This window comes from Lipophrys pholis (assembly GCF_963383615.2).
Source record: "Lipophrys pholis genome assembly, chromosome: 4".
Lineage (NCBI taxonomy): Eukaryota > Metazoa > Chordata > Actinopteri > Blenniiformes > Blenniidae > Lipophrys > Lipophrys pholis.
Window position 1 is genome coordinate 14,663,199 of NC_137637.1, and position 22,641 is coordinate 14,685,839.

General features: G+C 41.8%; 2 protein-coding genes across 2 annotated transcripts; one reads left to right on the forward strand and one right to left on the reverse strand.

Annotated features, from left to right (window-relative positions):
• Positions 1-12,869: 12,869 nt before the first annotated feature.
• cdh27 (cadherin 27) lies at positions 12,870-19,557 on the forward strand (the record flags this gene model as incomplete). Its single annotated transcript, XM_080462325.1, has 12 exons — positions 12,870-12,890; positions 13,328-13,450; positions 13,850-13,999; positions 14,353-14,494; positions 14,587-14,750; positions 16,338-16,469; positions 16,603-16,785; positions 16,952-17,259; positions 17,333-17,475; positions 17,550-17,774; positions 17,857-18,050; positions 19,360-19,557. 12 exons carry the CDS (start codon positions 12,870-12,872, stop codon positions 19,555-19,557), a joined length of 1,983 nt encoding a protein of 660 aa, XP_080318451.1.
• A 104-nt stretch (positions 19,558-19,661) lies between these two features.
• LOC308108154 (protein LSM14 homolog B-like) lies at positions 19,662-21,929 on the reverse strand. Its single transcript, XM_080460908.1, has 8 exons — positions 21,705-21,929; positions 21,453-21,616; positions 21,237-21,366; positions 20,978-21,166; positions 20,846-20,902; positions 20,504-20,644; positions 20,297-20,420; positions 19,662-20,217 (listed from the first exon to the last, which is right to left on the reverse strand). The coding sequence occupies exons 1-8, from the start codon at positions 21,829-21,831 to the stop codon at positions 20,061-20,063; spliced, it is 1,089 nt and encodes a 362-aa protein (XP_080317034.1). The 5' UTR covers positions 21,832-21,929; the 3' UTR covers positions 19,662-20,060.
• Between the last annotated feature and the right edge of the window lie 712 nt (positions 21,930-22,641).

The following is a 22,641-nucleotide window of genomic DNA, read 5'->3' on the forward strand; positions in this document are numbered from 1 at the left end:
AAACTAAGACAGCACTATTTCAACAAAAAGTGGAGTGGGTGCCCAAATGCATCCCTTTTAATGCAGACTCTTAGTTCTGGGTACAAAGAGAAATATGCTTTTACAAATCTATCACTGCATTAACTCAAATTAATCCATTCACACCATTCAAGTAGATCGGTTTCCATTTAAGGTGTAAATTAACTCTCAGAGGGTTTTTTTCCCCAGCATAACTCATCCGTTTGAACTTAAGAATCCTCCAAGTTCAAACATTTCAAAATCTCACGATTAAAGTCTATATCTGTTAATAATTACACAAACACATCTAAAAAAAATCCCATGCAAGTGTCTTTATTGCCACACATAAGTGCAGTTTTTGGCCAAAACCAAAGTATTTTTTTTATACAATTTACTTACCTAAGGTTTTGTTACTGTAGGGAAAATATGTGCTGTATGTATACAAGACACTAGATACACAGACTCTGGAGGGTCTATTCCTCCATCTATACCACCTTATCCTCTTCAGGGTAGTGAGAGCAGGTTTCTAGTCCATCGCAGGTCAAACACAGAGACAGACAGCCACACACATTCACACCTATAGAGACAATTTACACACACACACGGGCAAAACATGCAAACCCCACACAGAAAAGCCCAGGAGGTTTACCATACCCAAGATGTTAATTGTGAGCTCAAAGTGCCAACCTCTGCACCACTGCATGACCCTCCGGAGAGTTCAGATGATTGGAAAATAAAATCTGTGCTGTGAGAATTTGTCAGTAGATTAGATAAGAAGTTGTCCACCCTGCAACTTCAAGAGGCTTTAAGCACACGGACAGTGTTGCCACGGTTACTTGATAATTTGTTTTGTTTTTTTAAATAACTAAGTTACATTACAAGTTATTTTTTAGTTACTTTTGGCAGCTGCCAACAAGGCCCTCGACTGTCTCAACATAAAAAATACAACCTGTTTTGTTGTATTGGGGGGCCTGCTGCCAATATATGTTTTTACTCAGGAAAAGTACAATAATGGTGTGACATCTCTGCAGTTGTGTTTTTGTTCCAATGTTAAGGTTTATTGATGATGTTTGTAGGTTCTGATTATTTAGTGTTACCTGAACACACCATTAGAGTGACTTGGCCTGTGATAGGCTGAGAGTGGAGAAAGGGGGGCCGGTTCGGTGAGCGAGGGGAGACTGCTCAACTGTACACATTAGATCTGAAGAAGAAGAAGGGAAACAGTCAGCAGGGATGAAAAAGCTGCTGATAAGAAAGTGAGGGAAACCGTCATCAGGGACAAGAGTGGTGGGAAACAATGTAGATAAATAAAAACCAGCAGATGGTGGTAATGAAAGTTTATGGATCCAAACTGCTGTTAAACCAAGAAGAAGAAGAAGACTTTGTGTGTGTGTGTGTGTGTGTGTGTGTGTGTGTGTGTGTGTGTGTGTGTGTGTGTGTGTGTGTGTGTGTGTGTGTGTGTGTGTGTGTGTGTGTGTGTGTGTGTGTGTGTGTGTGTGTGTGTGTGTGTGTGGTGTGGTGTGGTTGGAGGAGAATGAAGCCGCGGCCCGGTTCGGTTCAGTAATAAAGCTGCTTTACAGACAAGAAACTCTTCTTCCTTTCCAACGTCCTACAATAGTAACGCACAGTGACTTGGAGAAGTAACTATAATCTGATTACTGATTTGGAAATAGTAACACGTTAGATTACTGCACTGAAAAATGTGATCTCATGAGAGTATCGTGCATCACTGCACACGGAGCACATTTACACCACTTACCATCTGTAGCAGCTCCTCGGATGTTCGCTACGCCAGAACTATGTCTGTAAGGAGCATGCACATGTTCCCTGTACATCCTGTGTAAGTAATGCAGACTAGATACTTGACTCTGGGCATAAAGAACTGTCCCATGTTCTAACTATCTGATTTATGCACTTATTCTGATTTTCTGTTTCACAAATCGGTGAGTTTTCAAACATGTAAACCCCCCCTACACACACCCCCGCCCTTAATTTCAACAACAAACAAACCAAAAAACCATACAAAACAGCATAAATGCAAAAAAAAAAATCCTAAACATAAAAAACAATACAAAAAAAACCTCTTTGACTCAAGGGGTTATTTATGTATTCAACAAAAAAACAAAGTGTCTGACTAAAAAACTTGGTCAACAATTTTGTGTCATTTTTGGGAACTAAACAAGCATGAGGGTCAAACTGACCCTGAGAGTAAAAGGTGAGTCAAATTTGATAGGAATAGGAGGGTTGCACGCATCGCATCGCGTCATTTAGCCAAAACAAACTCAGAGGTTTTTTTGACCCTCACAGGATCAATTTCCATCACCGTGAGGAAAGTGGGATTGTTGGCATCAAGTAAGAAGCGTTTGCTCATATGTAAAATTTTAAACACAAATCCACTCTCATTGAAACACTGGGACAAACGTTAAATTATGTATTAATGTGATGAGGATATAAAGATGTTGACTAATTTGTCAACAATCGTAACCTTGTTTTACGCTTCGGAGGAAAGTACAGTTGTTTGTCCGACTCCCACCACCTGCCACATCTCATTCTTTGCTCTTGTCCTTATTTTGGGCTTTGTTCAGGGAGATTCTGGGCACAGATGAAATGTGGCCATATCTTTAGGCTGTTGGTGGTATTCCTGCCCTCCTGCACTTAGTGATGCTGCAGTTCCTGACTGAAACACCGTGATACCTTTATTTTGATAAAGGAGACACTGAAGGCGGCAAGAGAGGTACGTAGACAACAGACTCGTGATTTATTTCCGATGACACATATAAGTTTAATTCATCATTCAGTGGACTTTACAACAACACTCATTCTGGTCAGCCTCTGAATGAACATCCTGAGCCGGCTGACGTGAGTTTATATGAAACATGTACTGTGGTGTGTGACTCAAAAGAGGCTGCTGAGATATCTCTCTTTAAGGAAGCGGTACAGGTCGTGACATTTTTCCAGTTATTGGGTTGAAAATGCCATATAAAAACACGTAGTGGCTACACAGTACACAGAAAACTAGATCAAACATGCTGACAGAAAACTAAAGCATATCAGTGGTGTTGCATCAGCTGACCTGCATGTTATATGTGTATTCAAGCTTCAAAACACATGAACCTAATGACGGTGCGCTCCTCAACCTCTGCAGAAAGCTTGTTTGGAGCAAAGCAACATGTCAGGCAGGGATGAAGTACAGTACATTTATTGAATTCAATTCTATCTGTGGAGTGCCTGCTCCTACACACTCAGATGAATGGCTCATTAGCAGACTGCGCAGAAGTACTGAGACAACCTTGGATACAGTGTGTTGGAGCAGGATGTAAAAGACTAAAGACAAATAAAGAAGACTGCATTCACAAGGCGAAGAGGGACACTTGTTTGCTTCCTACAAAACTTTGCAGTTTACCTACAAACACAGTATTTGGCAGCTGCAGCATGTAAGACTAAATGTTATGACATTCTGTGTATAAACAACCTGTCATTACAGCGTGCAGCTCAATATTGTCTAAACATCTGTTTCTTGATAAAAAAAAAAAAGGGTCATGATAGGGCTGGGTGATTTGACCACGAAAAGAAAAACACTTTTTTTTTCAAAAACAATTCGAGTTTCGATTCGATTTTCGATTATTTTTCTCAATGCACTGAAAAATGACAGCAGACATCATATATATTGTTAAAAGTGTAACTTTATTGCTGTAATTGTCCTCAGAGTTAAAATCCAGTGTTTCCTCTAGGACCGTTTTCAGCAGCTGGTTCAGCCTCTCCTGAGCCTGGGGCTGGACTTCTAAATACTACATTGAGACCAATTGTAGGACCAGTTGATTGTTGAATGAAGTTATGGAAGAAACATACTTATTTAAAAGCACATAACTGAACCAATATAAAGATGTATACAATATATATACATGAATATAATGTATACAAAGAGGTTAGGTATACAAAATAAATACAAAATAAAATTTTACATATTATGCAAAATGCACTTTCTAATGGTTTTCTAACAGTAATATGCGTCACCATACCTGGAATGACGCCCGAGAAGTGAAGAAAGTCTGTCATCTCTCTCCCTGGCTTGTTTTAATTTTCAGAAAGTGTGTTGCTCCAATGAGCGAATCAGAAATCAAACCTTATTGTCATCAGGGGTTCAGCCAATCCCAATCAAGGTAGGCCCTCCCTTTGACCCTCCCACAGGCAGCTCTGCTCTGGCACATGGCACCACGAGAGGAAGTACTTCCTCCTCTTCCCAAGATGGGCATGTGTGGGCAGAGACAGTCCAGCTTACACAGACACAGCCGATTCTGAATGCAGCTCCGATGATCCAATATGATCTCTTTAAAAAAGTAAAAAAAAATGAAACCACACTTATAGAAGCCATTTTATGTTTCAACAAGTAGAGATAATTTAAAAGTAAAGACATAATGTATTTGGAAGTGTACAAAATTAATTTCAGTGAAGATGAGAAGCAGTAACCAAGATGGAGGTCAAAGATTCAAATGAAAAGTGTGTACATGTATTTGAATATTAGGTGTTTGAAGTTGTTGTGTGACAGCCTTGCAGTGGTTGTGGCTCGAAGACAATGTGCAGCAGGAGCTGGACGACATGCAGACTGGAACTACTTCATTTTCATTTCCATCTATTTTCTGTGTAATGTTTGTTGTTATCATGGTTGAGCTCCACCAGAGGGAGCAGTGATGCAAAGGTAGGCCTTTGTATGCAGTGGAGGAGTGCTCTCAAGAGGAAAGCAAGTATGATTAAAGGCATGGACACCAGTGGCGGGTGTGATTTATAATTGCACTGTATTTAAATGAAGTTAACATCGACTGACATGTACGGGGTAACATCTATGTTTGAGTTCATGGAAAACCTGATCAGCAGAAAAAAAAAGGAGTGCCTTTATACTGCAGCAGCGCACACTGACAACGATGTACTTAGTGAGGCGTAAGTACTAAGTACTAAGTACTCCAAACTTATTGGAGGGCGCTGTCGCTTGATTTTGTAATGAAACCACACAGACGTGAGCAGAGAGCAATACACTATAAATGTGACTATAAATATGGACTGATGATGCATCGGTGAGTCTCAATTATAAAACTACTGATATGGACGATAAAACTAGAATACGAGTCACACCACTACGTGGCCGCCATGTTTGTTTCCAAGTGGATGATACCACGGGGTGAGATGGTTCCAATTAAAACACACTCAAACACACACACCCGGAAGCAGCGCTCACTTACTTCTTACAGCAACAGACACACAGCGTGCAGACAACACCAGAGCCTTCACTTCCTCCTCCCCGGCCCCAGGAAATATGGCAGAACATTTTCTCTGTGGATGGTGGCGGCGCCAGAGATTTTTTTTTTGGTGGTGCTATGGGGGAGCTTGATCTTATAGTGACGGTGCTGTGGAATTTACGGATCACTAGTTTATTTTCTACTGTAACGCCGACAATATGTGCGCACCGCACCGCGCACGTAACAGTCGCGCACACACAGTAAAAGCTTTGCTATTTAAAACAATATTATGCGACACAATACACAAGAAATTTAGCCAAAGTGATGAAGATGAAAGGTTTACAAGCCTGCCACATAAACACTGAATGGAAACTTTAACACAAGTATGTCGCTGAGGGAGCGTCAACAGCAGCAGGAAGCAAAACACACAGCAAGTTTTTATTTAGGCTTCACGCACAAAGATCACTAACTCCTGCTGCCAGTCAACAAAACCTCCACTGAAAGAAAATGATTTGGTTCAATGCATCTAATGACATATTAATAAACACTGCATCGAGATAACCAGGAGTCCGAATTCAGATCTCATACACCAAATAGGCAATAATCATCGCTCACCATGAGATGCCATAATAAAACGATACGTTGGCTGTTGTGGTTTAGAGTGAAGGCCTCAGTGATTTAGTCACTTTTCTTTTTTTTTTTTTGTTGCAAAAAGCGGTTCATATTTCATCACTATCAGTAAGTTACGCGGTCACCAAGAAAAATGTACTTGTAATAACAGGAAATTCAAAGATTAATGCATGCGCTGCAACGATTGGCTGAATCACATTACACTGCTTTTTAGTTAAAAAAAAGAGTTTGAGCCCGAGCAGTTGCCCACTTCGCCCATAGCAAAATGCCCCACTGGTAGCAATGCCTGTGTCCATTTGGAGGAAGGAACGCCCGGTTCGGTTCAATAATAAAGTGGCTTTACAGACAAGAAACTCGTCCTGTGGAACACTGCAATAGTAACACACAGTGACTTGGAGAATTAACTTTAAACTTATTCCTGGTTTGGAAATAGTAACGCATTAGATTACTCGTCACTGAAAAAAGTGGTCATATGAGAGTAACGTGTTACTAACTGACGCATTACGAGCATCACTGTGCGTTATTACCTAATTTTACTAATTAATGTGTTCCTGGCATCACTTGTTATCAGTGCAGATTGGCTAGAACAGTAAAATTAGTCAACACCTGATTGTCAAGAGAAAAGAAAGACAAAGACTTCACAGCATATGAGCTGTCTAATAGGAACAAAATGTGACCCAGACATGAAAGATACGTCCAACTGAAATGTATTACTTTGAAATCAATAGATTTCATGACCATTTGACAAACTGCTGCGAGACTGGGTTGCCTCATCAGTGGTGGACACAGCAGCCAAGCTTTTTCTTTACACTCAAGATTTTCCGATGTAAGTAGTTGTGCTAATCAGAGGTCACGGGGGTCGTCTGCAGCGAGGGGAACCCATATCGATTAAGGTGATTCAACGGAAAAAAGAACTGGATCGGGAGAGGGGAAAAAAATCAACACCAGGATATACAACTGTAGTCAACCTTAAGCGCTCCATGGGACTCGGCCTCAATAGATTTAGAAATCTTTATCGTCGTTGTACAAATCAAACCAGTATGGCAGCGCAATGAAATTCGCCCCTCATCCACCCCTCATTCACCGCAGAGAAATAACAAAGGACATACAATGATAGGCATACGCATTTCACTCACACAATACAATACATTAAACTCACCAAATGCATCACACTGCCAGACTGTACAAACATAGATGCTATAAGAATAAATGTGTATAATGTATAAACAAATATTTAAATAAAAATGTGCAGAATAAAAGAGCCGGGTAAATGAGCAGTATGATGGCTCAGTATCAGCAGAAGTGGGTCAGTAGCAGGCTGTGTTCTAAAAACTGTGCCTGAGTCTGGTAATGCGTGACCTCAGGACCCTGAGTCTCCCTGCCCGAGGGCAGCAGCTCAAACACCCAGTGTCCTGGGGAAATAATCAAACTAGACAATATGCATAAGTCTCCTCGGGGTAGGAGTGTTTTCTGTAACATGTCAAGAAAAAAAACATTTGTACCAGGTACACTGACAACAACGTCATGCTCGCACGACGCATGATTGTGATCGCTAACATCCCCTCCTGCAGTGAAGCGATGGCTGCTTCCTGTCTCTTCTAAAGAGGTGATAGAAAAATGGTTCAAAGTGGAAACCTAGAAGACGAGCAGACTTTACACATCAAAGTGCTGCTCCTTGTGAGAAAACGTTGAGCAGTAAATTGTTCACTCCAGAGTGAACTGCAGAATATTTAGTTAAAAAGCTTCTTTCACAGCTGATGTGTCAGCCAGCAGGCACTCAGGTGTCAGAAGTCTAAGACTGGAGGATGTACGTCACATAACCAACACATGTGTAAAAAACATCCGACGAGTCAACATATTTCAAGGAGCACTTCACTTCAACTCTCAACTCATTGGATTTGGGAGAAAAAAGGATGGAACAAGGATTCAAATATTTGATAAAAACCAGGAAACAAAGTAAAAAAGTAAAGATTAAAGAAGAAGGCGTCAGCATTATTGACCCGAGTGTTTGATTAGATTAAATTCTTCTCAAGAACATAGATGCAAGTGGGAAAATAAAACGTCAAGAATGATATGTACTTTTTTTTTTCTTCTTTTTTTTTTCTTTTCTCTTGTCCTGTTCGGCAGCTTGGGCCAACAATATGATGTGATTGAGAGCCTTCGGAGTCAGAACAGTTTTTGGTCTTGCAACAGGGAGAGACCTGGAGTCTCCTCCTGTTGCCTCCTCCATCAGAAGTTGGCATGGCTGCTGTACACGACGAGAGAGAGAAGAGAAGAGAGAGAAGAGAAGTTGAGGGGGAGGGGGAGGGGGGAGGGGATAACATACAATACCCTTGTTGTGCTACATATATTATTTGCAGTTATCACACTGATCCAAATACTTTATAACTGTTATTGGATTAAACCAGCCTGAGCAGCCCTATCTAGACAGTAAGATGATTTCTTAGATTAACCAGCCTGAGCAGCTCTATCTAGACACTAAGATGATTTCTTAGATTAACCAGCCTGAGCAGCCCTATCTAGACAGTAAGATGATTTCTTAGATTAACCAGCCTGAGCAGCTCTATCTAGACACTAAGATGATTTCTTAGATTAACCAGCCTGAGCAGCCCTATCTAGACAGTAAGATGATTTCTTAGATTAACCAGCCTGAGCAGCTCTATCTAGACACTAAGATGATTTCTTAGATTAACCAGCCTGAGCAGCTCTATCTAGACAGTAACGTGAAGCAGGAACATGAATTAACAAAGAGGTGACAACAAAAGAGGAACATGATTTTTAGAGTTTGAGCAAATGATGACAGAGAACAAGCAACTTCAGAAGCACCTTTCGTGAGGAGTGAAAGTGTGTGTGTGTTTGTGTGCGTGCGTGTGTGCGTGCGTGCGTGCGTGCGTGCGTGCGTGTGTGTGTGTGGTTTGTCCACTGGGCGTGGCCGGAACTGTTGTGGGGGGACCCGTAGCTACACCCCGGGGCCCGAGGCCATCGGGCCCGGACACCGCCACCCCGGCAGACGGCAGCCCCCCAGGCCCGGGGAGGCCCCAGCGAACCACCCCAGAGAGCCACGCCCCCGCCCGGAAAGCACCCGACGGAGAATGCAGAGAGGAATCCCCCCCAGGCAAGAGGAGCCCACAAGAGAAGGACCCAAGCTGCCAAGCCGAGAAAAGGCCGGAACAGGGCCCCCGGGCCGAGCTGGCCGAGAGCCCCCCCAACTCCGGCGGCGAGGCCCCCCGCACCCCCGGGAGCCGGCCCACCCAACCCGGCAAGGCAGAGATGGCCCCAGCCGCCCGCGCCCCGGACCAGGAAAAGCGAAGGCCCGAACAGGCCCCGGTCGGAGGACAGTCAACTCTCCACCCCCAGGAGCCTCATATCCCTCCAAGAAAGATATGTACACCGTGCTATCTTTCTCTCAGATTGCTTCTAGATTCTTGTGTTTTTTCCTCCTTTCATATTTTGTGATTCTGTGTATACCCACATAGTGTATACAGTACCTGTAGTTGCTGTCAGAAGGACCCTGAGGTCTGTCTTCTTTGTGTCCTCTCTGAAGCCGTCCTCCAGCAGAGTCTCTGCACCCTGGAGGCAGCCTGTCAAACGGGGAAGAGCCGAGACGCAGTGACAGGCTCGTGTCGTACTTCCATCCCTGACATGTGCCTGGGCACGACTGCGCTGATGCTGCAATCCAAAGAAGATGACCTGTTGCTGCTTTTATGCCAACTCTGCAGTTTTGGGACTCACTGAATTAGCAGATTAAGCAGCAATGATCAAGGTTTTATGGTGCAATATGAGAGCATAAAAAGAGCTTGTAACAAAGACAGTCTCTTCCTCTCACCAGCAACAGCAGATACTTTCAGCATTGTTTTCTTTTCCTGGTATTCCTTGTTAACTTCCTGAGTCGATTGTCTTCCTCTGTTGTCCATCACTCTCTGGTGTATTTATAGAGCTGCTGTGATTGCTGCTCTCAGCTGAGACTATCCCATTATTCCCAGTTTAGACTTGGAGGCCTCATCATCATCATCATCATCATCATCATCATCATCATCATCATCATGATTATCAAAAGGCTGAATGCTTTTTACATATTTAATTTTATGTCATTGGTTTTCTTCCTGGTGTTTCTCTGTTTGAATGACTCTCATCTTGTGACCATTTCCTGTGCTGTTTCATGTACAGTCAGTCAGGCTCTGGTATTTACAGTATTTACAGCTTCCAGCATTGCCTCTCTTCACTTCTAATGCTGTCACACTATGATACAAATCACCCCTCCATTTTCTCACATTGGTATTGCACTCAGCCTTATTACAGTGAAGCTGTTGAGGGGGGAAATGAGATTATGTGGGTAAACAAAAAGAGAACTGACGGCTTTCTTTTGCATAGCAATCATATATAGAATTTACCAGAAGAAACTATGTCCTCATAGAAAAAAAAAAAAAAAAACTCAAACCTGAGTCTTAATTGGCTTCATTTCCACGTGGAGTGACAATACACACCAAATTCAGGTTTCTGTATGTTTCACTTGTAGCTCAAGGTCTCCCTCTTCTGGCTTCTGCCTTTTTTACCTCTAATATCTCAGGATGCAGTACCAGATGATCTCTGACTTGTATTACTTCATTCACAGTCTGATGTCTCTGATTTCCAAACTTCAGCTATGATGTTTACACAGTCTTAGTCTGTTGGACACTCTTTAGTCTTGTCCCTTCTTTGTGATTGGCAGCGGAGACCGAGCGAGCCCAGAGGCTGCCAGATGTGGATGCAGCACAGCAGCTGAAGCTCAGGGAGAGGCAGCATTTCTTTGAAGAAGTCTTCCAGCATGATGTGGACGTCTACCTGTCCTCAGCTCATCTTTGTATCAGGGACTACAAGAGACGTGAGTAGAAGTGGGAAGGATTTCACATGAGTTTTTGTGGACAGATGCATAGACTGCCACTCTTTTCTCTTCTTCCAGCTCCCATTGGCAGCGTCTCATCAATGGAGGTGAATGTGGACCTTCTGGATCAGATGGAACTGATAGACATTTCTGACCAAGAAAGTTTGGATGTTTTCTTCAGCTCTGTGGGAGACGAAGGCGTGTTGACCTCCCCACACTCAGGTGTGAACATTAGAGACAAAAAAGTAATCAATAGTGAAAGAAAAAAGAAAACCTCCTCTACAGCACAAGTTAATTATCAAATGTTACTTTGTTCCCCCAATTTTGCAGGGCAAGGAAACAACAACAACAATGAGGAAACAATCAGTAATGGACTCTTTCAACATGTTCTTGAGAGTCTTGATGCCAAGTCCCGTGCGTCGTCCACATCTTCAAATTCCTCCACTGACAGCCAGACTGTCAACGTCAACGCTGTAGACACCCCGGTGATTGAATCAGAAGATGAAGAAACACACACCAGCACAATAAAAAGAAGGACCGCAGCTCCTGAGGCAGAGAAGGTGAAAAGTCAGAATCCATCTTCATCATCATGGGATCCATCTGCTCCTCAATAGATCTTTACCTGCAGCTCGCTGGTGAAGCAGCTCAGCCGGCGGCAAACAGAAGACTGTGGGATGATAAATATCATAACTAGACTGTCTGTACTTTCAACCTTTCCCACTGATTTATGAATTGTACAGCTCTGTGTGTGATGGAGGCCATCAACTGTAAATATGGAGATGTCCCGTTTTTTCTCCTTTCCTGGTGTAGCAATGGACAAAATTCCTTCCTATGTTTTTAACCACACTGGACTTGTACTTGGTAGGTGAAGGATTTTGTACTGTATTAACACAGCAGTAAATCAATACCCTAAATAGAAACAACGAAATGTATTATAGCTTGGGTTGATTTGGCAAATGAGATGTCTTATTATTAAACTCTGTTTTTGAAAACAAACTTGTTCTTCCAATGTAAATACTCAGTTCTCTATCGCCAGTCTTTCCTTAAAGAAGAGGGACAAATGTTGATACGTGTTCAGAAAAAAAAATAATGCACTTCCTGGTTGATTGGATGGAAGAAGGTTTAGATGATTGTAAGATAAAAGTAAAACTTTCTTCAAGGCAACATCAGAGGCTTGAAGAAGCTCCAACCTGAATCCAAAACAAAACATGCATGAAAGAGTTAAGATAAACGGGGTTTAAAGTTTGCAAACATTCATTCATTCATTCATTCATTTTCTTCCGCTTATCCGTTTCCGGGTCGCGGGGGTGACAGTCTGAGCACCGTCACCCAGATCACATAGCACCATTTAAGAACCTTCCTGCAGGTGGTGAGCCCACGGGTAGGAAGGTAGTTTGCAAACAGAAAAACCAAACAGTGAAAGTTTAGAAGTAATAACTTGTCAGTTATTTTGCTATTGTTTGGATCTTCCATGAAATGTTAATAGAACCAACAATCTTGATTTACACTTCTTATTGTTCATGGGAAGATAGAGAAAATAGACTTTTTACCCAAAGGGTGAGAGCAAAACATATCAAAGTATTTGTGGACATTACACCAAAAAGGTGCATATAATAAAACTGCAGAAGGAGCCTTTACAAGCAATGCAGGACAGACAACATGTCAGTAACACATATGGAAATGAAAACAGCATTTTAGAGATGCAGAGTCTCTCAGAATGAAAAGGAGTCGAGGTTTGTGGTCAGTGATACTTTCTTTAAACCCATAAAGAGCCAACATTTTCCAATTAGAACAAATTGTCTTACAATGGACATCTTATTTGTTGTTTGTGTTGAGTTGTTAATGAAATATGGGATCATGGGAGCTGAAAATCAGTGTTATGCTTTGTATTTTTCACAGAGACGGATTATTTGGGATCAAATGTGTAAATCAATGTTCATAAAGTTCAAACCTCTGCATGTACAGTTCGCTCATAAATAAACCTCACACGTATGCAGTGAAGCATGTCGCTACATTTCCAGGTTGGTTTATGAGAAGCACTCTCCCCTGTGATTATTGTGGCGGTGCAGGCTGAGTGGGTGGGGAGAGCAGGGGGCAGGGTCTCACAGTCAGTCCTCACACAGTGAGCTGAACGTACATGGACAAGCATCATGCTGGGCTTCTTCCTCCTGGTACGTATTATTACTTATAGTTGCACACTTTACTACCTTTGAAAAAAAAATTTTTCTTTCATGTTTTTCAACTTGCAAAAATATATTTGATTGTAATTTCACATTAATGTGATTTTCCCTTTAATTCTTATAAAAGTGTGTGGCACAATGTTATCGTAAATAATGTCAAGCTAATGTGAGGTTTAAATTAATCGTGATAATAGAAATGTCAGGGATTATCTGTCACATCATAAAACTCCTCTTTCTGTAGAAAACATTGTCTGTAAGAACGGGTTCATCAACTCTGCAAAAATGAGTGTCGTCCAGGTTAATTCCCCGGAGCACAGATGATGAAACCCCTTCCCATATGGCCTTAAACACACATTCCTTCCTTGAACAGAACAACCTTTAGTGCAAAGGTGCAGGAGTTGAAGTTTGACAGGTCGTTTGTTTTTCAGGTTTATTGTTTGTCAAGTGCAACATGTTCAGAGGTGCTGATCCGTCACAGAAGGACTTGGATTATTGACTCCTTTGAGATTGAGGAAGAGCATCCTGGGCCATTTCCTTACAAGTTAGGCACGGTGAGAAAATCAAAGAGTAAATCAAAGTGATCGAACTTATAAGACACAGTCACTACTGGGACAATCATTATTATTATTATTATTATTATTATTATTATTATTGGGCTTGCATGTATAAACCATGATTTGCAGACTATACATCAAGATATTTCAAGTTGAATGTATACCTAGAACAGGATATGTTTTCTATTATGTTACCAATAATATCTAGTTGTTTGACTCACGATGATTCAAAACATGAAGAATAATGTGTGTTTCAATCTCCCTGGATTAGAACATCAGTTTGAAATATGCCCTGTTAATGCACCATCATACAGTATATCTTTGAAATTTAATTTGTGAAATAACAGAATTTTAGGCTCCCAAGCACATTGTGAGAGAACGGCTCTTTCATTGTAGATAAATGTAAGCCGGAAGTACAAAGTGTTCTTTGAACTGACGGGTGAAGGAGTGAACGAGGAGCCCAAGGGAGTTCTCTCCATCCACAGAGAGACTGGCACATTGTACGTCCACAAGGCCCTGGACTATGAAGAAAAAACTCTGCTAAAGGTTTGGATGAACATTTTACCTTCTAACATCTTGTGGTCTCTTTGTTGTACCTCTGTGAAATTGCTTTCAGTGATTGGGGACTCTAATATCTTTACATCACATCACATGACTGAGGCCTATGTCAGTGTATCAGAAGGTAATGGTCGGTAGGTAGATTGCCTATAGGACATGTGGAGGATTGGTGCTACTATTACACAGTTATGAGTGGAAACTGGATGAAAGTAAATTTGTGTTTGTTCCACAGCATCTAATCCACCATATCTCATACTACATTTACAATATCAAACAAATGTATCTATGATTATTTCTTTTCCAATTGTGATTCATTTTGGATAATTTTTGTCAATTTGTAGCTCAAATTTGAGGCCAGAAAGTCGGATTTATCATCTGACACGAGATTGGGGGTGGAAGTCAACATCCGGGACATCAATGACAACCCACCACGCTTTCAGAAAAATCTCTATGTAATCAACGTGAAAGAATCTTTAGCACAAGGTAGAGAAAACATCTCATTTTTGCAAGCCACAGTTTAAACAATGTACACAAGTACAAACTGCATATTCTGTTTTTATGGTCTCACCTCACAGGCTCCAATCTTTTGACTGTGCTGGCATATGACAGAGACCAAAGAGGAACACCAAACTCTACCTTTCACTATGAAGTCAAGTCTGTGTCTCCAAACCTTCCAGACTCTCAGTTCTTCACTGATAAGTCCGGACAAATCTCATTTAAAGGATGTTTGAATTATGAGGCAAGAAAACACGTCTGTGATATATTCCACATGAACTTAATACAGATAGTACTTCTTGCATGCTGGTTGTGGGGATTGACAGATTACATGTGAAATCTTGTCTATGGATATTACATTTCGTGAACGTCACCAAACATAACGAGGATAACTGCGTCTGTGATGGAAGATTGACTTCAAGTCCACTGTTGCCAACTTCAGATGAGTAATTGAGGGTCATCAACGTTTTTGTGAGCGTTGAGACAAATGGAAACTGTAAAATTAGCTATCAAGTAAAAAACAGGTAACATGACTATAAGCAATACATATATTTAAATTCACTGTTCATTTCATGGTGACCGCGTCAATTTACCACAAGTGATAAAAGTGTTCTCCGGAAACACTGTTAACAATAATGTCTTTTATTTAGAAATGCTATGTAAGTCATAGCATAGCACTATGCTGCTTTCCAGCTACCTAAAAATTCATAACTAGGCAAAATATAACTTCGTCCTAATTTTTTTTAATGTAAAAAATCAATGAAGTTGTTCTTGTGCTTGCTCTTTCTGATTTTAAAGTGAAGCATTGCATTGTAGTAATTCACATTAACAGGTTAACTTTATACATACAAGCATGCTGCTTATGGTAACAAGTCATACTGGGTGGAGACTCTTAAATAACCCAACCTCACTCAAAACTACACGAAGCTTTACACTCACTCTATCAACCTCAGGGACAAAGGTCTTTGATTACGTCCCCAGCAACACCAAAAACAGGTGGGATTTTTTATGTCAGAGGCAAATGAACAAAAAAGAAAAAAGTAAAAACATCATAACTTTTCAGAGGTATGTGTGGCAAATACCTGAGATCCTTCATGTCAGGTTTACTCACATCCCTGGTGATTTTGCTGTCTTTACTGGTTGTCTAAATGAATTCTACTACTGCACACGTGCACCACGCCAGTAGTAAACAGTTCTTCTGCATATGCACGATTTGATGGACAATAACAACGTTTGCTTCCAGACTGTCATGACTCCCAGTCCATAGTCTCCTGCGACTTGGTCGTTTTATAGTTGATAGTGACCTGGAATAGCAATCCAACTTCCATATCTGTGTACTTGCTATTGTTAATGTTTATAGCGTACTGTTCTCAGCATGCCTGTGTGAGTGCACACACACACGCACAGTACCCGCTAGTGGCTCAACATGGCAACTACATCAGCGTTTCTGTTGGTTCCGTGTAAACGGGCATCGTTTTATAAACATTGCCATGTAATAACAAAGTTTTCCTGGAAGGAATATGCAAAAATTATGCGTTTTCACTTGAAACGTTGGAGCTTAAACAGAGCACAAGACCTACAGAGGAGCAGTGTAGTACAATGACAAGTTTCAACATGTCAATCAGTCTGTCCTCTAACAATCCCCTGAAATGTTGCCAGCTGTTATTTGGTTTTTGCACTAGTCCTTCATCATTGGAAATATGCATAAGAGACTTTCTTATATATAACATGCCATAGCAAATTTTGTGCTCTTTATTCATGTAGAGGACTGATAATAGGTAGGATGCTCCATTTGTCATTCATGGTATGACGCGTATGATTTAATTTTCAGGTGGCTAAAAGAATTATCTTACTGGTGGAAGCCAAAGATCACGGTGAAGTTATCAGTCTGTCCAGTTCCACCACTGTTGTCATCGACGTCGAGGACGGCAACAACCACCTTCCAATCATCAGCGGTCAAACAGTAGGTCTTCATGCCTGGTTACAAACTGGTTACATGGTTCCAGCCAGTTCATGCAGGTCTCAGTTACATGCACCGACATGAGTATCACAATGCTGCTATGACTAGTATTTCAAAATGACCACCACTTCAACAGGGCACTGGCAAAGTGAAGGAAGATGAGACTGGCTCGTCTCCCCTGCGGCTGCACGTGACAGACAGAGACAGTCCAAAGACTGAAGCATGGAGTGTAAAATACACCATACATGGGGATGACAGCGACCACTTCAGTATAGAAACGGATCCAGATACCAATGATGGCGTGCTGACGGTAGTAAAGGTGAAGGCAGTTTGACTGCATGCTTTACATAACAGTTCCACCCACCATGGCTGTGACTTGTAATTACAACATGTTTTTCAGACTTGAGCCTAAACCCAACGCTGTCAGAGTCTATGCCATGACTGAATTACCTAAAGTTTTTTTTTTTTTTTGTATAACTCTTCAGGTTTTAGACTTTGAGAAAGGGGCTCAGAGGGAACTGTCTATTTCGGTGGAAAACCAGGCTCCGTATTTCTCCTGTAAAGTGAAAGAGAGGACGTCCTCTGGCCTCTGGAAGGTGGACACCAGCACAGATCCTGCTGCAGGGCAGCCTCAATCAATTAAAGTCGTCATTGAAGTGGAGGATGTCAATGATCCACCAGTCTTCAGTGTGACCATCAAAGAAGCCCAGCTGGATGAGAATGCAGCCATTGGAACCTGGGTAGAGAAGGTGACAGCCGTGGACCCCGATATGAGTTATGCAAGCAAGTTTCTGTAAGTGGAATGTTGAATCTGTTAAGTATATGTTCCTATTTTCTATGTTATAGTGAGTTCTGTTTGTCCACAGCTACAAGGTGGGACATGATCCTGCTGGCTGGGTGACTGTAGATCCTCACACCGGGGACATCACTACAGTGAAGACGCCGGACAGAGAATCTCCTCATGTTATTGATGGGCTGTACACTGTCTTAATGCTTGCCATTGATAATGGTAAATACATTCAATGCTCCTCAGGAAAAGCGATCAATTAAGCCCTTGGTGACAGTGTTTTTCTTCCTGAACAGGTAATCCCCCCATGACAGGCACAGCTACATTGCAGATCCATGTGACTGACCAGAATGACAATGTGCCACAGCCAGCAGTGAGCTTTGTAGATGTTTGTCTGTCTGACAGCCCCACGACCACCAACATCACAGCCTTTGACCTCGATGGAAATCCCTTTGGAGGGCCTTTCACATTTGAATTGCTGGGAAATGTCAAAGGGAAATGGAAACTGAATCCCACATATGGTAAAGAGCTGTGCCATGTTGAGGTGTAGTACAGCAAACATCTCTTCATCTGCAATACATTTGTTGTGGTTGTTTCTCTCAGGTTACACAGCTGGCCTGGTGAAGGAGCCCAACGTGTATGCCGGTTATCACACGGTTGACCTGAAGATTTCTGATATGCAGGGGACCTTTGGCGTCTACAACCTCAGTGTAACTGTGTGCGACTGCTCTGAGACGCCAACTTGTCGAAACAGGCAGACCGCAGGGGGAGAAGCTGGCTCCGGTGTTATAGGCATCGTGTTTGTTTCACTGCTTTTGTTTCTGTGTAAGGAATCAAATCTTTTTCTTTTAATGTATATTCTGAATGCTTTGTTATACCATCTTTGTACAGTAGCTGGCAGAGGTGAGTCAATGGTTCTCAGATTCAGCAGTTGGTATTTGCTAAAGAGCTTCCCGTCTTCCTATTCTTAGACAAACTGCACCATCCTTTGGAACAAATTAGTATTAGACAGATCAGAGTAGTTTGTTAGCTTGTTCCTTCATAGATTGCGCTACTTCATACAAACAGGTTGCGCTTGGCTACATGCTGTACCTTTCATACTGCCATATATTGTGGTGCATATAGTTACCACCTCAATAACAAGTAAATTTCATTGTCTTACAGTTCTACTGCTTTTAGCAGTTGGCGTCTCCTGCAAAAAAGAGTTCATCGATTTGAAGCCCGGTGATTGCACTGAAGAAACCCTCATTGCATCGAACATTGAGATACCAGGAAAAGATTGCAAGGTTCCACTCAAAACAACGCTGCACGTGAATGGGTTCCCGGTTTTTAATGCAAAATTAATGAATTAGTTCATTTCTTTTAAAGCTTCCTGATGTCCTGCTTCTGCCTGATACAACTGCCCACAACTCATCTAAATGGCAAATTCTACGAGTGCAGAACACTTCAAATGTGAGTGTATGAGGAGAATGATTAGTTTTTAAGGCAAAATTAGTGTCAGTGCAGAATTCTTTAAATGTCTTTCAGCAGTTTTTATGCATTCTTTAAAAAAATTAAAAAAAAATTCTTTCTAATGTTAAAGTTCCCTTTAGGACATGTTAGACAGGATTATAAAAGGACTGATGCTCTTCTCATTCTAAACAGGATATAAAGCAAAATTTCTCTTACAAAGACATCAGGGATTACAACAGAGGGGATATTTCTTACCTATATGACAACAATTGGAACCAGGTTAGTGCAGTTGTTCAAGATTCATGTCATAGGACCTTCAGATATTTAATTGCCTCCCTTTGTTTAATACAATCTTAGACTAACTGGAATTCCTTGATAACCGCCAGCCGTGACCAAACCCACAAGGTAAGTGTCATTTGGTATATGCTTTCTGAGGCATGCAGGGAACAAAGAACTCATTCACTGTTTACAGTTTGAAGATCGATACGCCGCCCTTCAACGAGAATGGAGCTCCAACTGTGCGATGGATGCAACCCTCTCCACCTTGATTCAGGTTTGTATAATCTTGTAAAACTACTCTGCTCCCTAAAGCATCATCTGTACATGCATAGGCTTGCAGGTGTGTTCAAACTGTACTCTAATCTTTGACTCCAGAGACTGTCTGCTCTCTGGGCAACGGAACACCACCTGGACTACGACCCTCATCTCTATGCAGAAGAGGGATCCTGCACCAGCCTCTTGGAGCTCGACGACATCATTTCTGATGAGAACTCATTTCAAGATGCACTCAAGGACCTGGGACCAAGGTTTAACCAACTGGCTTCCATTTGCAAGCTGCCAGCCATAAACTGAATTCCTGTTTCATGACCATTTGCTTTTTGCGAGCAAGGTAGATCCTGCACAACCCCGGCTCGAATTTTAGGAGCCAATGTCAAACAGTTTCCACTACAGAAAGTAAGGTTTCACATATTTAATAGCAACTGTTAGTCTTCATTTTTACAAGTGGGGGAAAACAAAAAACATCTGTCCATCAATATTTTAACGACTTTTCTTCCAAAACCAAGTTACCTTTGGACAATCATATTTAACTCTGACTTAGCTAAACAAAAACAAGCATGCCAGCTGGTCTGTTTAAAAGACTAATTCACATTGCATGCCTTTGCACTACTACTGAATTCTTCTGAATCAGTTCCCAGCTGCTGGATTAAAAAGAAATTACCCTCCCATCTTAAGGATTCAAAGTACATTTAGGATAAAGGGGAAAAAAAAAATTTCCTCCAAAAGAGTGAAATAGGGGAGGTACTTCAAATAAATAGAAATCGGCCATATTTACAACACATCTCTACCAAAAACTTTCACACTCTTCCGCTGCCGATATTTGGAGCAGGTCGCTGCTCCGGAGTGCTTTGGCCTTTACGCCCACGACCCCTGAATCCTCTGCCTCTCAAAAAGCGGCCCGGCACACCAAACGTTTCTATGTTTAACTTCTTCTCCTCCGCCCAGGTGGTTCTCCTGAGGGCACATAAGTGAAATGAATGGCAAAATGTCACAACACTGAAGCATGAAAGACAAATGGTTAGACAACAAGTACCTGGGCTTAAGATCCGTCGAGATATTGTCAAAGAAGCATTTGGTTTTGTCGTAGTACTTCTCGCCCACGGCGTCGTCCTCCTGCATGGCCTGGTTCTCCTTGGCTTCAGAGTCTGCCTTGTCAACTGCAGCAAAATACAAAAACAAATATGAAACACTGATTTGGGTTCCAGTAAAACCTGCAGGACTGTCTGTAAATTGAACATACCAACATCCTCCTTGGTGAGATCATCCTTAAACTGAGCATTTGCAGTTTCAAAATCAAAATCGGATTCAAACTCCAAAGTAGTAGCCTTGGAGTTTTTCACAAGAAGTTGACCTCGACTCCTGTTCCTGGGCCTGCGATTGCCTGTAAACAAGCACACAAGTTTAAAATGAACAAAAAAAAACAAAAAACAGCTGTGAAACTGGTTTAGGAACAATCCAGGGAACTCTAGGATAATTTGGTCCCTCATGGACACATGCATGTCATATTTGAAATGTTTGTCAGAGAAAATGAGCCATCTAAGCAGTCCGTCAGTAGGATTGATTACTGTGAATTTTTGCCTACGTTTCTGGTTCTCCATGCCTGGGGCCTTTGGTGCACTTGGCTGGGATTGTGTCTGACCTACAAACAGGACAAGTGTGAAAGTGTTTCTGAACAGAAGTGGGATTAAAACCAATGCAATAACAGTCTGCTTACTGATGGGCACGTTCTTCTTCTGAACCTGGGTGCCACTTCGAGCAGAGCGCGGCGGTGGACGGGTGAGCGGTTTGGTCGGTGGCTGGCTTGACGCCTTTCCCTTTTTTTGTGCGGCACTGGCCAAAGGCACAGTCTGTACAGCCTGCTCAACCATAGGAGCTCTTCTGGCTGGAGCATGCAGACCTGACACTTAAGGAACATGAACAAGCAGCTTACATTTCTGGATTAAGACAACAGACTTTGGAGGCATCGCTCCTACCGAGGCCCAGCGCTGCATTGTACTGCTGATTGAGTAGAGAACTTGCAGCCAGCTGGTTGTAGTTAGGCATCATGTCTCTGTATGGACTCCAGCGTGGATGACACCCAGCAGGGGAGCTGCCAAGGGATGACTAAAATTACAACACAGAGGGGAATGAACAAAAAAAAAAAATAAAAGGCGTTACTGGAAATTGGTTGATTTCATTGACCCATTTACCTGAACAATTGCAGGGTCACGAGGAAGTCCATGGTGTGGTTTTGGTGGTTCAGAAACAGTGATGTCTCTGATGTCACTGCCCCTGAAGATGATGTACTCATAAATTTCCTCTTTGGGTGGCACCGGTCTGTCAGTGTGTCTGTGCTCCGTTCCATGGGACTTAACTGGTGACACAGTCAAATAACAAAAAAGCTGTTTGAGCCTCAACAAAACTAAAAGCAGGAGATAATTAGTTTGAAGTGAAAAACCCACCTTTAGCTAGAGCAACTGTGGACCTGTCCGTGTCCACGGAGGACAAAATTCCCTCATAACGGATCTGAGCCTTGGAAATCAAACTAATTTTACTGCCAATATAAGGAGTTCCTCCTCCTGCGCTCATTTTAGTGGTGAAAATGAGCTTTGAGATTGAAGAGCAGCAGTAAGATCACGGCGCGTTAAACCGCGGCACAGGAACACCGACTAATAAACAAAGTGCACAATCAGCAGACACCTGCACGCACTTTATAAGATGAGCGCTCCTGCACGTGCGTGTGGCTGACTGGCTCACCTGCGCCTAAACGTGGGGGAGTTTATTTTACTGACCCGCGAGCGCCGTCAGAGACACTGATGGTTGTGGTTTGAATGGGCTTCCTGTCATTAATCCAATCGTCAATCGGGAAAGCAATAAGTAATCAAACTACTCCTCAAAAGACAGAATGTTGTGCAGCTTTAACATATATTTTAGTTTAGAAGTTAGCAGCTTTTTTTTTGCAAAAGTGAAACAAATCCAAGCTTTGTTATTGTCAAACAATTTTCCCATTTGAGATCACAAATCTGGCATTTTAATATCAATTTGGGTTTGGAGCGTCCTCTAGAATCACGTAATAGAATATAATAGAAATATTTTATTAATTGCAGAGGGGAATTCTTTACAGCGTTGCCTAACATAACATAGAACAGAATAGCCCTTATTGTCATTTTACAATGAAATTGGAGAGCTGCGCTCTGACAGTGAAAATTAACAAGCTGTAGCAACCAAAACTGGAGCAATAAACTAATAAACTAATTGTGCAACATAAGAAAGGATAGTGCAATATGGCAATAGGTTCACAGTTGTTTAACAGGAGGTGGTTTGAGTTGTTTGTGATGTGCAGAATACGTGTTAATCAGTGAATGTGTGGATTTATGGTGGCTATGGCTCTGGTAAAGA

Coding starts and splice junctions, on each gene's coding strand:
- LOC308108154 (XM_080460908.1), bottom strand. CDS start 21,831: ATGAGCGCAGGAGGAGGAACTCCTTATATTGGCAGTAAAATTAGTTTG. Junction 20,645..20,845: donor AGGCATGGAGAACCAGAAAC/GTAGGCAAAAAT, acceptor GCTTGTTTACAG/GCAATCGCAGGCCCAGGAAC. Junction 20,218..20,296: donor TCGACGGATCTTAAGCCCAG/GTACTTGTTGTC, acceptor ATGTGCCCTCAG/GAGAACCACCTGGGCGGAGG.